At 39.1% G+C, this 12,878-nt stretch overlaps 1 protein-coding gene across 1 annotated transcript; it reads right to left on the reverse strand.

The window, feature by feature from the left end:
• Window positions 1–4,333: 4,333 nt before the first annotated feature.
• Window positions 4,334–12,876, reverse strand: F3 (coagulation factor III, tissue factor; the record flags this gene model as incomplete). Its single annotated transcript, XM_018559209.1, has 5 exons — window positions 4,334–4,682; window positions 7,715–7,865; window positions 8,734–8,921; window positions 10,499–10,686; window positions 12,776–12,876. Coding segments are annotated over 5 exons (771 nt in total), but the record flags the coding sequence as incomplete, so codon positions are not given.
• Between the last annotated feature and the right edge of the window lie 2 nt (window positions 12,877–12,878).

Consider the following 12,878-nt stretch of genomic DNA (forward strand, 5'->3'; position numbering starts at 1 on the left):
AGGAACCTAGGACAGCGGATTTGAGACTTTAGTTCGAGGCGCAGGAAGTTATGAGTACACTGGATGAACAGATACTGTACGTTTCTGTATGTACAGCAAATGTAAAAAAAAAAAGGAAATATAATGCAGCCACCACATCTCAGGACTGGTAATCTGCAATATATGTTGTTCTGGGGTTTATATACACTGTAAGCACTTACATGAATAAACCATTTTTTGTGTGAGACTACATTATAGTTACATACAGTATGCAGCAATCCAGGAAAATCTAGTCAACACTTCCTGAACAATGCCTCGATTTAACTAGAAGCGCTGACCTCTCTGCTGTTCCAGACCTATACAGTTACATGTCATTTAAGGCAAAAAAAAGGGAACTTGCCGCTGTCAAGGCCAGGCTCACCAAGTGTGCAAATCGTGGGAAGATATGTCATTACATTCCATATACAGACAAGAATTGAATGCTGGTTTACTGGATGCATGGAAACACTTTCTACCAATGTATACTCTTATCAAGTGTTGGAGAAACTGACTAGGCCTCAAGCCTGGAGGAGGGCACATGTGGACCCAGGAGGGGTCTGAAATGGTCTGGGGAGGAGAGCCAGAGAAGCTTTATGACTGAGGGAGGTACCAGGAGCTAATATGGACCTCAGGAACCAGTCTGGTGTTTCTCCCTATGGAAACGCAAGTACAAAGTAATGTTTCGGAAACCTAGCATGGTCCCTTCATCAGGCAAGAAGCAAAGTCACTTTGCTTCTTGCCTGATGAAGGGACCATGCTAGGTTTCTGAAACGTTGCTTTGTACTTGTGATGCCATGTGTATCTGATGTCAATAAAAGGACGGATTGATGCATTGGACCTTTGTGTGTGAGTGACTACTTCTTCTACATTCGGACTTGTGCAGCGCCATCCACATGTCATTTAGCACCCTCCATTATATTACCATGGGACTCTGGTCTGGCAGTGCAACGGGACAGGAATAATATTCTCCCTATGAAAAATCTCATGCCCACCCCTATTCAGCTGTTGCTCTATTGCCCAGCCTGTTCTTCTAATATTTCTGCACTGAGGAAGTCTGAAGGGATTGGCGAGTCTGGAGTCTGTCTGTTTTTGCCATGGGTGTCTGAAGCCCTATACCCTCTCTCACAGTTATACTGTTCTAAAATAAAGTGACTGGCGTTCGTTCGGAAAGCTACCAGTGTATGGCCAGCTTAATTGGAAGTCCCATTAATCTTTAGCTATGTCATGCAAAACATTGAGCTCTAATTCCCCCACACCATTTTGCACTTTTTTAACCACTTCTGCTCATTCTTCCTTTTCAGGCTCACCATGAATTCCTGCAAACTGTCAGATCACTTTTATCGTAGTAGAAGTATATTGATAACAAGACACTGTATTTTATTTTTTTTTCACCATTCACCTTTATTTTAACAATAAATCCTATGAAAAATAAGTTATCCAACATTTACAAAACACATAAAAAGATATTAACCAATAATATCAATACATATATAAAAATCATATATTATATAAATAAAACCCTTGATTGTCACTGTATAAAAGTAATCATCGAATATGACAGTATGAACAAAACCCCCTATAAAAATACAATATTTCTTGGATAAGTGCTTAGTCTCTAAGATTTCAAATAAACATCTCCCAAATAAACAAGACTCTTGTTTTATATTATTTAAAGGCAGTGATCCTCAATTGAAGTGGGGTTTGTCATATGGCTGTATTATAGCAGCAATGGAAAGAGAGAATAGAATCTGCATGAAGATACATTTATGGTCTATAAAAGGAATAATCTCTAAATTGGCTTTGCACAGTTTACACCATTCTTTCCCTTGGTTTATGTACCCGAGTAAAAATAAAATAAATTTCATTTAGGCTTGGCATTTTTTTTAGGAATAATAACTGGCTTAAAAGGAGAACTATGGGGTTAAGGCTTTTCCCTATAGTTCTCCTTAGGGTAATGGGAGGACACAAACTAGCGTCCTCCCTTCACCCTAAGCTCAGTATACCGCGAGCTACAGCTCGCGGTATACTGAGACACCGCACCTGAAACGGATCCCGACAATTATGTTTGGATCCGCCCAGCTGTGTGAGTGACAGCTGGCTCTGCCTATGTAGAGGCAGAGCCAGCTGTACCCGCTCCCCCGTCCGATCCGCCAGTCAGTGCTGGCGGATCGGAGGGGGGGAATCCAGCCCCTCGCCTGTCATGGCAGAGAGCCGTGACAGGATCGAGAGGTGAGCGAGCGCCAGTATGTGTTCGCTCACTTCTCAATCTACTGAGCTGACCTGTGACAGTCTCATTGTCACAGGTCGGCTAGAACTATGAGGTAAGTGAAAAGCACTCACCTCGTAGTTCTCCTTTAAAGCAGAACTCCGGGTGCAGTGGGGCTACCCCCAGACTGCAAGGGTTAACTGTTCGTTTTGGTCTACGGCTCAAAATTATTTTCCTCCCTAGACCAAAATGAGCAGTTAACCCTTGCACTGCAGGGGTAGCCCCACTGCAAGAGTTAATGAAAAATGTACCCAGAGTTCTTTAAATCCCACTTGGTCCTATTATTCCTCCATTTACTGTGAATGTTCCATAAGTAAAGCAGTAGATTAGGTTATAGGGGAGTTTTGGTTTGAACTCCGATTTCACATACTAGATCCAGGGCAGTGAACTGAACTTGTTCATTGTCACTGAGATTGATCTCAAGACACTGGAATTAGTATGTGGCCCTTGAGTGAACACATGGTGTTGAAGGATGGGAATTGCTTCTCAGTCAGATAATTTGACTGATGACAAAAATTTGACTGACGGATCTATGAGTGCTGGCACTCATAGATCCTCCAAATTTAATTTATTCTTGGTGCAACAATACATAGGAACCATTATGCCAGTATCTGCTTTTTGTCTACATGGTTTTTCATGCACCAACCACATTAGCAGTGGATGTAAGAATCTCCCCTGCTATTGTATACTGTCACGGTTAAGCCAACTTGACTCCTTTTCAGGAAAAGTTTGTTGAGCCGGCTGGCGCTGACAGGACAACCTGCGGCTCAGTGGACAGCTTTATGCCACCTATGTATTTATTTCGCGCATATTAATGTTTATGATTGTGTGTATACATTATTTTTCTAAATATACAAAGCACTATGTCAGTTTCCTTTCATAAATTAAAAAGGGAAATTATTTACAGGTAGTGCCGCCATCTTTAAACATGATGAGTCCACTCAAAGTGATATTTAACTTATTGGTGCTGTCTAGTGAGCTGCATCATCTGCTACTTTATTTTATAATTTGGGGGCTCCAGCAGTTGAATTCTTCCTGCCACAGTTTCTGGTTCTTAACATTTATATTACAATCTGGTCATACAACCCCATTTAGACCTTCTAACAACTATGTAGTGCAAGGACCTGCCTTATCACACACAAACTAAATGGGGGATGAATGTTCAATTCAAATTGTAATTTGCATGACCAGATTAATGCAGATTTCTTGCAGTGCAGATTGCAGAACCCACACATCTCTTATCATTGGCGGTACTTGAGACACAGAAGGCACCATTAGGCGGCTTAATATTCATCTGCTAAACACTGTAAAATTGCATTTTTGGTGGAATGACCCTTTAGGAATATCAGCAATGAGACAACCAATTGAAAGCTCAGATTTCATTACCTAGTGGTAGTGTAGTGTGATACTAGCTGTCAGGTTATGTTCCCTCCAACTGTAGGCAGGCTGCAAACTCTGCATTCCACTGCTAAACATTAATAAAAAAATATGTCTATAATACAACATTTCAGGAATAAGTCAAACAACCTGGAACATTCCAGTTGTTGCATCAGCATAACTCTTAGAGGCGTGTAGATCTGCACTATGCTTACGTTCCTACGAGTGGTTTTCTAGTAATGGGAGCCAAGTAAACAATAATGATTAACAGCAGCTATTAAAGAACTGCAGTCTGGAAGCCACATATCTGATTTCATATCTGTTAAAGCAATGCCTCTAAAGGCCTTTAATTAAAAAAACAAAACGCTACAACCATCCAGAATTCAGATTTTACTGCTGTTAATTGGTTGCTGAGGCTTACTGCATAGAACTAATTACAGCAATATATTAAATAACAAGAGACATTTATTGTACCACGTGCTTATGCACCGTACCCTTTCACACATCATACTTTGTACCCTTGGTAGTGCTTTCTGGTCACATTATATTATTTTGATAGCTATTATTACAATCAATATCATTAAACATGTACTTTGTACTAGGCTTCTTAGTACGGAATTACCCAAGCCATCTTAGCCCATCCAGATTTATACATATTATAATTAATTGAAACATATCACAAAAAGGAATGCATATTAGTAGTTAAACCCAAAATTTAAGTCAGTATTGACCAAGAAAAAATAATAATTCTAAACGTTTCATGGAAACTAAGATTGTCCTTCACTACTCAGAGTCTCGCTCCACTCCTCTGCAGTAGCGGGTACTGTGCAATCACATACAGCAGTAGTTAACACAGACAATGATCTCAGAGATGGGATTTAAACGTCACTGAGTGGCTCTGTCTCCTTTGTATTCTCTTCTTTCTTCTTTCGACACACGCACACGACTACCAACAGAATGATAATGACTATGACAAGGACCACAGCTACAATTACAGCAACCAGAATAGTAAAATCAAGTTCTGGAAAGAGAACAGAAAAACAAGGGTTAGGGTGCCATTATTACAACATACTGGATCACAGAAGCATGCATTAGGCCACTAGGTATAGGTTATAAATATATGTATCTGTACAGATACATATGCTATGACATTTAGCTTTTCCACCAAAGCTCCCTCTGTTAGTACTTGCAGACAACATCTATAAAAGTGTTACACTACAAGTCTAGGAGATCACTAACACAGTCAGTTAAAAGTGTGCCAAAAGCTTGCCCTAACTAGTGGCAACTATTACATGAGCTCATCCAGTTCACCAATTATCGATAATGTCAGGGAGTGTGGGGCTACAATAATATTTAATGCTCATTCAAAATGCTGGTTCAGCATATAAAATGTATACATTTTCAGTATGTTTGGCCTCTTGCCTCACTATATACAGTTTTCTTCAGCAAATCATTTTTGCGAGCTCCTTCAGTTGGTCGTTGGGCTGCCCATACACTGGTCGAATTTCGGCCGGTTTTTAATGTACCGGACCAAATTCGGCCAGTTTATTGGAGCTGTCGGTTCCCTTTCAGCCGGTATTCCTCGACCGGCTGGAAAATCATCATGCGATCAGAGCCGGCAGCCAATGAGTCAATCGGGTAGCTGGCGGCACCTGTCAGAATACAATGTAGACAACGGCGATTCCTTTATCAACACGCTGTTTGTGTTGATGGAAGATTCTCGTCAATTTCTTTAGTTCAGCCCGCGGGTTGAACTAAATTTTTTTTACAGGTATATGGCCATCTTCACAGACCTAATGGGTAGCCCAGTGAGCAACTATAGGAGCGCACACACAAAAGAGTTGACAAGTCTGCTGCTAGTTGCAATTGTTAGCCTGCAACAGGAAGTACTGTTACTGGCAAGATTTCCAGGTAATGTACTTTGCAATAGATTAATAAAAAATATTTGCTTAACAATACTGTATACAGTAAAGCATGATGCTAAAATACACAGAAATAGATTTTGAGTCTATATAGACCTACAAAATGCTGTTTGTATGAAGTCACCACTTTAACAGCTGCCATACTGCAGACCTGTAGTTGTATTTGTTGGTTACTACTGCATATTGCAGGATTACTGGAAATATATAATTTGTTTGGTGTGCCTCTGTTTAAAGGTGTCCATATAGGCTACGTCTAATCTCTCAATATATGGTTTGGTTTACAGGGGGTAGATGGTTCCTAATGAGACCCTCTTAGATTTTTGATTGGAAGGATACATGTGGTTTCAAAAGGACTACATGTGATAGCTTGCCAATTTATTGTCTCCTGTAGTAATCAACTCAGTTGCCACATTTCAGCATATCATATTTTGTCCACACACAAGGGGGGGTTGAGGTACTAAAGGAGGAGAAAATATGAACTTTGCAAAGTTCTTTCTCAACTAAGTACATAGAGGGAAGCGAGATCTATTAATTCATCCAATCATGTGAAATCCCCTGCACGTCATTTGGGTATTCAGAGTTGACCTAATTCACTCAATTGATAAAAGTCCTTTTGCTAAGTGTACATTCTCTTCACCTTTCGTACATAAACACCATGTATTAGTGATCCATCTACTCAGTTCCAAGGATCTTACAGAGTGAAAAGTACTGTAAATTGAATCTAGAATCTTTATCTATCATAGTTGACATCATGTTGTCATAAGTAAATATTTTATTGCATCAGCAATATGGATGTAATCTTTTCTGCAGGGTATTATTTTCATAAGCACAATATAAAACTGTACATAAATGAGTAATTGCAGCACTTTAACCTCAAATATCAGCAAAGGGACTGCTGAACTCTCGTCATTGCCGCTGCTAATGATTAGTAATTAACACCACCTCTAACAAGTGTACTATTCTGAGAAAGTCACAACACATTAACCAGCAATGTGTTGGTAAAAACGGGAGACAGTGAAATAGGAGGCTGAGTTTATGAGAACAGAGGGGATGCTGTAAGTAAGTGCAATTGACTTATTGACCTGATTTGCCGTGGGAAGGGACTGCGAAGCAATAAAGAAAGCATTATGCAAGAGGACCCATCTCCCACATGTCCTATGAAGTCATAATGAAAGAGTCAACTTACACAGAGGTACAGAAATACAGTGGAGCCTGCAAAACTCCCTGCAGCTGTAAAGCAAAAGTATATTAAGAGGCATGGTCTAAATTACACACCGGCACATTGTACATAAAGGTATGGTGGGCTACTTCAACAGAGGAAAGAAGCACTGTGATAATGTGTCTGAAGGTTCTCCCTCTCATTAAGGCCAAGGTATACCTAGTAGTAGTTAGTTGCATTCAACGGGACTTGCTCTCTAATGTTCAAGACATTTTGGAGCTTTTCCAAGGCACTTCAGTTCTAATTAGCATCATGCAGACAGCCCAGCATTTATATCCACACAGGCAGCACAGTGACACATTCAATTGGTATTGGATTAAGGTGTCTGGGCTACTTGTATAGATATAAGCGTGTCTCCCTGATGCTTATTAGAACAGAAGAAGTGCATCGGAGAAGTGACATTACAGAACAAGTTCAGGTAAATGTAACTAACTACCAGTTATGACTGGGCTCATAAGAGCATTTCCACAAAGTGAATACATACTGAATTATCCATGAAACTTTAAAGATGAAAGAATTCTCGTTTTGGAGAGATATTGCATTATTGTACACCTTGTTCATGCATATCGTTAGGTAGTACAATGTTTACTATTTTCAGATCATTGATTAGCACAATGACTTGTTTCATGTTTTCATTTAGTGATAAAGTTAATTGTGTCTGAGGGGTTAAGGATAAAACACTTTTCCCCCAGAGGTTAAAGGGGTTTTCCATTTGCACAAAGGGTTTAGATACATTAAGTTATTAGGGTGAATTTACAATGAGAACGGTTTGCTATTGTTCTCTGTTTTTTAGAAATGTAATACTGGTGTAAAATGTCTTACGACCGGATCTTCTTTTGAAAAAGCATATTTTTTCCCCTTAACAACAACAAAATGCTTCAAAAGCAGACAGTCTATTCTTTGAGTACCTACCATTGCCTTCAGATGAAGCGCATTTTTCATCAGAGTCTTGGCTGTAACGGTTTGTTCTGCGAGAGAGAATGGTTGCCCGCACAAAAAAGCAATAGCCTTCCCCTTTGGATGTGCTAATTACGATTTCATTGGTTGCAGAATGCGCTTCCTTCTACAGAGACAAGAGAAAAGAAAATATAAGACCCAAATACTGCTACATTATAGCGTGTATTTTCAGAACAAAATACAAAATGGTTCCCTATACTTTGTGCCCAACTATGATATCAAAGTGTGAATGGTATCTAGGACTAGACTGCAGTCTGCAATTGCCGAATTGGCCAAAAAGGATGATATATTTTATTATTTATGGGCTAATGTGGGCTTGTTCTGTGGTCTGTTGGGTGAATTCAACAAAACATGGCTAGAACAATTGGAAATGAAAAATTTAGTAATTCATAAATTCATTTCAAATTGCTACAGATGAGATGTTAATTGGTTGCTCTGGGCTACTATATTGGTTGCTCTGGGTTATTATATTAATTGGTTGCTTTGGGCTACTATATTAATTGGTTGCTCTGGATTATAATATTTGGTTGCTCTGGGTCGCTACCCTTTATGTCTTTCTTTATTGAAAAAGGCTGTTATCTACACAATAATGTAGTGAAAGAGCAGTGGGTCAAACAAAAAAAAAAAGAACAAACTGCTTAGGTAAAATAATAATATGGGAGCTGTTTTATATGCCAAAGGATTTGTATTGCTGTCTATCTTTAGACGTACACAGCTCTGCCAAACAGCAACTTCACTTTTCTTTACTGCGGTATAGTAGTGGGCAGTGAAGGAGCAGGAACACTGATGAGCTCATCCCTCTGCTCTGTACTCCTGCTATATATGCCTGAAGTTCAGCATTAAAGTTTGGGCACTTCGGTGGTGTGGCAAGTTTTCTGGCACTAGTTGCTGAATTTAACTATGGAAACATTTTTGCCTACAAAGTTCTAAAGACAAAAAGAACAAGGATCATAATGACAAAGGAAAATAGTTACCTTTCCTGTGCTGCCGGCCTTCCTATAAAACAGTGTATACTGAAAGTCATTTCCAAATATATCTCGAACTGTCTTTGAAGTTTTATTTCCAAATTTGTAGGGTGTTATTGGATCCGCAACGACAACTTTCAGTTGAGTGTGGTCTTCATTGAAGTTAAAACTTTCAAAAGCTGGTTTTCCAATGATTGCTAAAATGAAAGAAAAACACATTATAATAAACAATACATGTGTCAGGAGAAGACAGTTTGTTTAGGTTCATTTCATGTAGTAATTATACTTCTTTTATGGTGCTGTATATGGAGGTCACTCCTAGCTGAAAGCTAAATGTATCATAATAATAATAAGTGACAACAATGGCCTCCTCCCGAGGTTCTAAAGTAGCTCCAGTCAGGGCTGTTATAGAGTATTAAAAGGGAAGTGATGTTTGGTGAAAAAAATGTATGTGCTACTGTTTTGGCTAAGACAGGGTTCACCATGAATCATCTCCAGTGGCACTCAAACACATAGCTACCAAAAGATGCAGGCTCTTAGGGTAGCTTAGAATTGAGTTTTTAAATAAGTGGATAGTGTAAGTGGGCACAGAGATAAGTCTCTACTCCGATCAGCATGTTCCTTGTCAGTATATTTGCATTTTGGATTGGTTTTTTAGTGCTGCCCTTTCCTCTCCTATAGTTCTACTGTAAAGGGAATTACAAGACGCTGACATCAAGCCCGATTCAGGTTCACTAGCTGCATTTAAAAATGCACTGAATACGTTTTAATGACTACACAATTGCATTAACAGGCGTTGTTGGTAGACCTGTCAGGAGTTCAGATTTAACATACACTTCTCTTTTGAGAATCATGTAGGCTGCCATTGTTGAGCTCTGCTTAAGAGAATATTAATTCATGGTTGTCAGGCTGATGTATTGACTTTAGTACTTTCGAGGTTACTGATCTGGAACAAATATAGAGAGAACGAATTCCAACACTTTCCTGACAATCATTTACATGATGTTATTTTCAGGCCTGCAACTCAAAAATGTAGAAACTAGACACAGTCAGGCAGGTAGCAATTCCAGAAGGAGACCCTCTACTATTCTTAGGTCAGGTGCACTTTAGTCATTATGCTCATCTCCCGCAGCAACACTAGTATGTTGGCTTCCATTGGTTACATCTTTTTCTGAAAATGTTAAATCCCTGGACTTCATGCTGATCCAATAGCATCATTATTTTTTGAGTCCCTGACTGGGAACAAACAGGCAGATAAGAAAGTTCTAACTTTGCTCCAACTTCCCGCTGTATGATTTTTCTGGGCCAGTAAGCCAGGTTCAAACTGTCCCAGTGTGGTAAGACACACCCACACACACACTGAGTGTTACATTGTGCGTTAACATGTTACCAGCCCTAACCCTTTTTTGAAATACAATGCATGGCAATACACGATGCGTTGCGATTTGCAGCAGCACAGGTGCATTGCCTAGCGCGTTGAGCTGGTATTGAAATTGATTGGCACCCCATCGTACTTGCACACATAATGTTCATGCGTTGCGGTAACATATGGCACAATAGTGTGATCTGGCCCCCTTACTGCATTTAAACCAGGAAAAGTCAGGCAACTAGCATTTTCTAAAGAAGGTCAGCAATGGTGGCCTATGTCTCAGCATAGGTTTCCTTTAGCAGTGAATTCATTCACCCTTTAAAAGATAGTACATTTGACTTGCTTAAGTATGTATTATTCACTCAATCTTAATATTATTAGATACATGTAAAGAATGTCACATACTTTGATCATGGGGGTTAAAGCTTGGGCCATCCGCATAGGGAAACTCTTCAGTAACCTCGTCTTCTGATCGCATTTCTGAAGTGATTCGGAGATCATAAGTAGCATTGACATCTTGTAGAAGATCTGTGACATCACATTCGGTATTGCTTGTATAGATGCACTTCTTTTTCCAATCACCAACGTACTGGCTGCAAGAATGGCAAGCAAATTGTTTATAACTATACTTTCTGCAATTTGTTTATGCTTAAAATGAAAAAGTTACATTTATATGTTAGTCTTCCCACCCAGTCTTATATTTAAGTTTAAACTTGTCTCTGATCCAGCGATATACTGCTTACTAAGTTGCACTTCCAATTGTCAAAATCTTCAAAATGCTCTGCACTCCTCATTCATTTCAAGTACAAGCTTATACTCGGAAGCCCCACAGCAATAAATAACTCCCCATTTCTCATCTTTATGACTTAAGGGGGAGGTGTTCTGCAATCCAGTCCAATGAACTCAGGCAGGGCTGACAACATTGCTTGAGTTTAGTTAAGCAGAGGCAGCATTTTAAACTTACTACAGGAATTTGGAAGCTCACTGGATGTCTGGCAGGGTCACCAGTTGTTTCTGTACTTGCAGCATTTTAAAAAAATGGACAAAACCAAGGAAAATATGCACATATTGCAGAGATGTACTGATTTTTTATTTTTTTTATTTTCCTTAATTTAATTTTCTCTCCAATAGCCCTGATGATTAAACTTGTTTCTATGTCTTGTCTATGCAGCTATGACCATTTATTTATTGGTGGGTTTTCGGTTCTGAAAACATACATTTTCTGCAGAAAACAGATTATCGGTCGGGTGACCACTGCAGGGAACTGGATTTATAGTCTTTCCCTACGGGGTTTAGGGCACTAAATTTCAGGCAGAGCCGGCCAATTAGTATCTCTGTTTAATGGAATATCATTTCCATCAGCAGAGACCACATTACTAAATTGCCTTGGCACTGGTCACATGATCCACCAAAGGCAGTGTGAATCCCCTGTTTATTGGAAAAGTATTTCACTCTCGTCTTTTAATTTGTGTAACTGGAAAATGTTATTACAGTGGCTCAGATTTATCCGTTTTGATTTTTATACAAATTGCTTTTTATTTTATTTATTGCTATCCATTCTATAAATTGCTCTAAATTCTTATAGACGATTTGAAAATTCCCCAGCCGCGTTTTTTTATCTGCAGAAATGCTATACCTAAAGCAACGTTACCGCCCAAATATTTGTACATATGTCTGGGGTTCAATGACACAGCTCTGAGATATGAATTTCCCTGGTGTTTGTCTATCGGTTAATAAAACCCACAGCTGCACAATGTTGTCCACAGGAATTAGGTTTTCCTTTCCTGGCACTTTATACGTGTTTGCATTGCTTTAAATGTTACATCTAAAGACTCCAAGCCAGGCAGACAGCTATGTGCATGCCGGAACAAGAAGAGCAATGCACAGGTCACACCTATGTCAATACCCTTGTTATCAGCACATCTGCCTGTACATACATCATTGGACAAAAAAAATGTTCCACGCCTCAGCAAGGCAAACCCAGAAAAGTGAATGGGGATAAGCATTGCTCAACATTTCTTAGAACACACAGATGTAATATCCTTTATTGCTGCCATCTAACTACAAGGACATGCAGCTCTAACAATATCAATCATTAAGATGAAATTTACTGCACAATATGGGTGGGATAATAAAATGAATAGACCGAAATTACTGTACAGTATTGCGCAAGGCAAAGCTGGTAAATGAGATTAAAATTATCTCTGTGATTGTGATCAGAGAGAAACTCATTCCAATTTAAGTTCTGTTGAATTCTCCCCAGGCACCTCCAAACTCTCAATAAATGCACAAATCAGCATTTGTTTCACCTCCATTAGAAGTATGGGCAACAGGAAGATGTTTAAATTATGATTCACAGCTAAGAATATTTGCTAACAGAATCAAGTACCCATTGAAGGAGGCCTGTATTTTTGAGAGCTGCCCAGCAAGCTCATTAAATGCCCTTGTGTTTGAACCATTGGAATAATCATTAAAACCACAGCGCTTCCTACATGTGTTTTTTTCTGCAATAATATTTAAAGGGGGGCACTTACTAACAAGGAATGCACAACAAACACAATATACATATTCACTCAATTTTGAAAACAATGCTTAGCAATAATTACGGTATATCTGTGAGGTCTATGGCAGGCAACTGAATCAGTTCCATGAACAAAAACGTATAAAAACTCTTCTACTCACTTTCTTATTTCAACTGTGTAGACAAAATCGGTGGGTTTGCCATCCCACTCTACAATGGTTTTGAAGTTAATAGAATTCCATGCAATGTTTTTTGCTGTTGGAA

Source organism: Nanorana parkeri, unplaced genomic scaffold (assembly GCF_000935625.1).
Source record: "Nanorana parkeri isolate BGI_ZX_2015 unplaced genomic scaffold, ASM93562v1 scaffold382, whole genome shotgun sequence".
Taxonomy (NCBI): Eukaryota; Metazoa; Chordata; class Amphibia; order Anura; family Dicroglossidae; genus Nanorana; species Nanorana parkeri.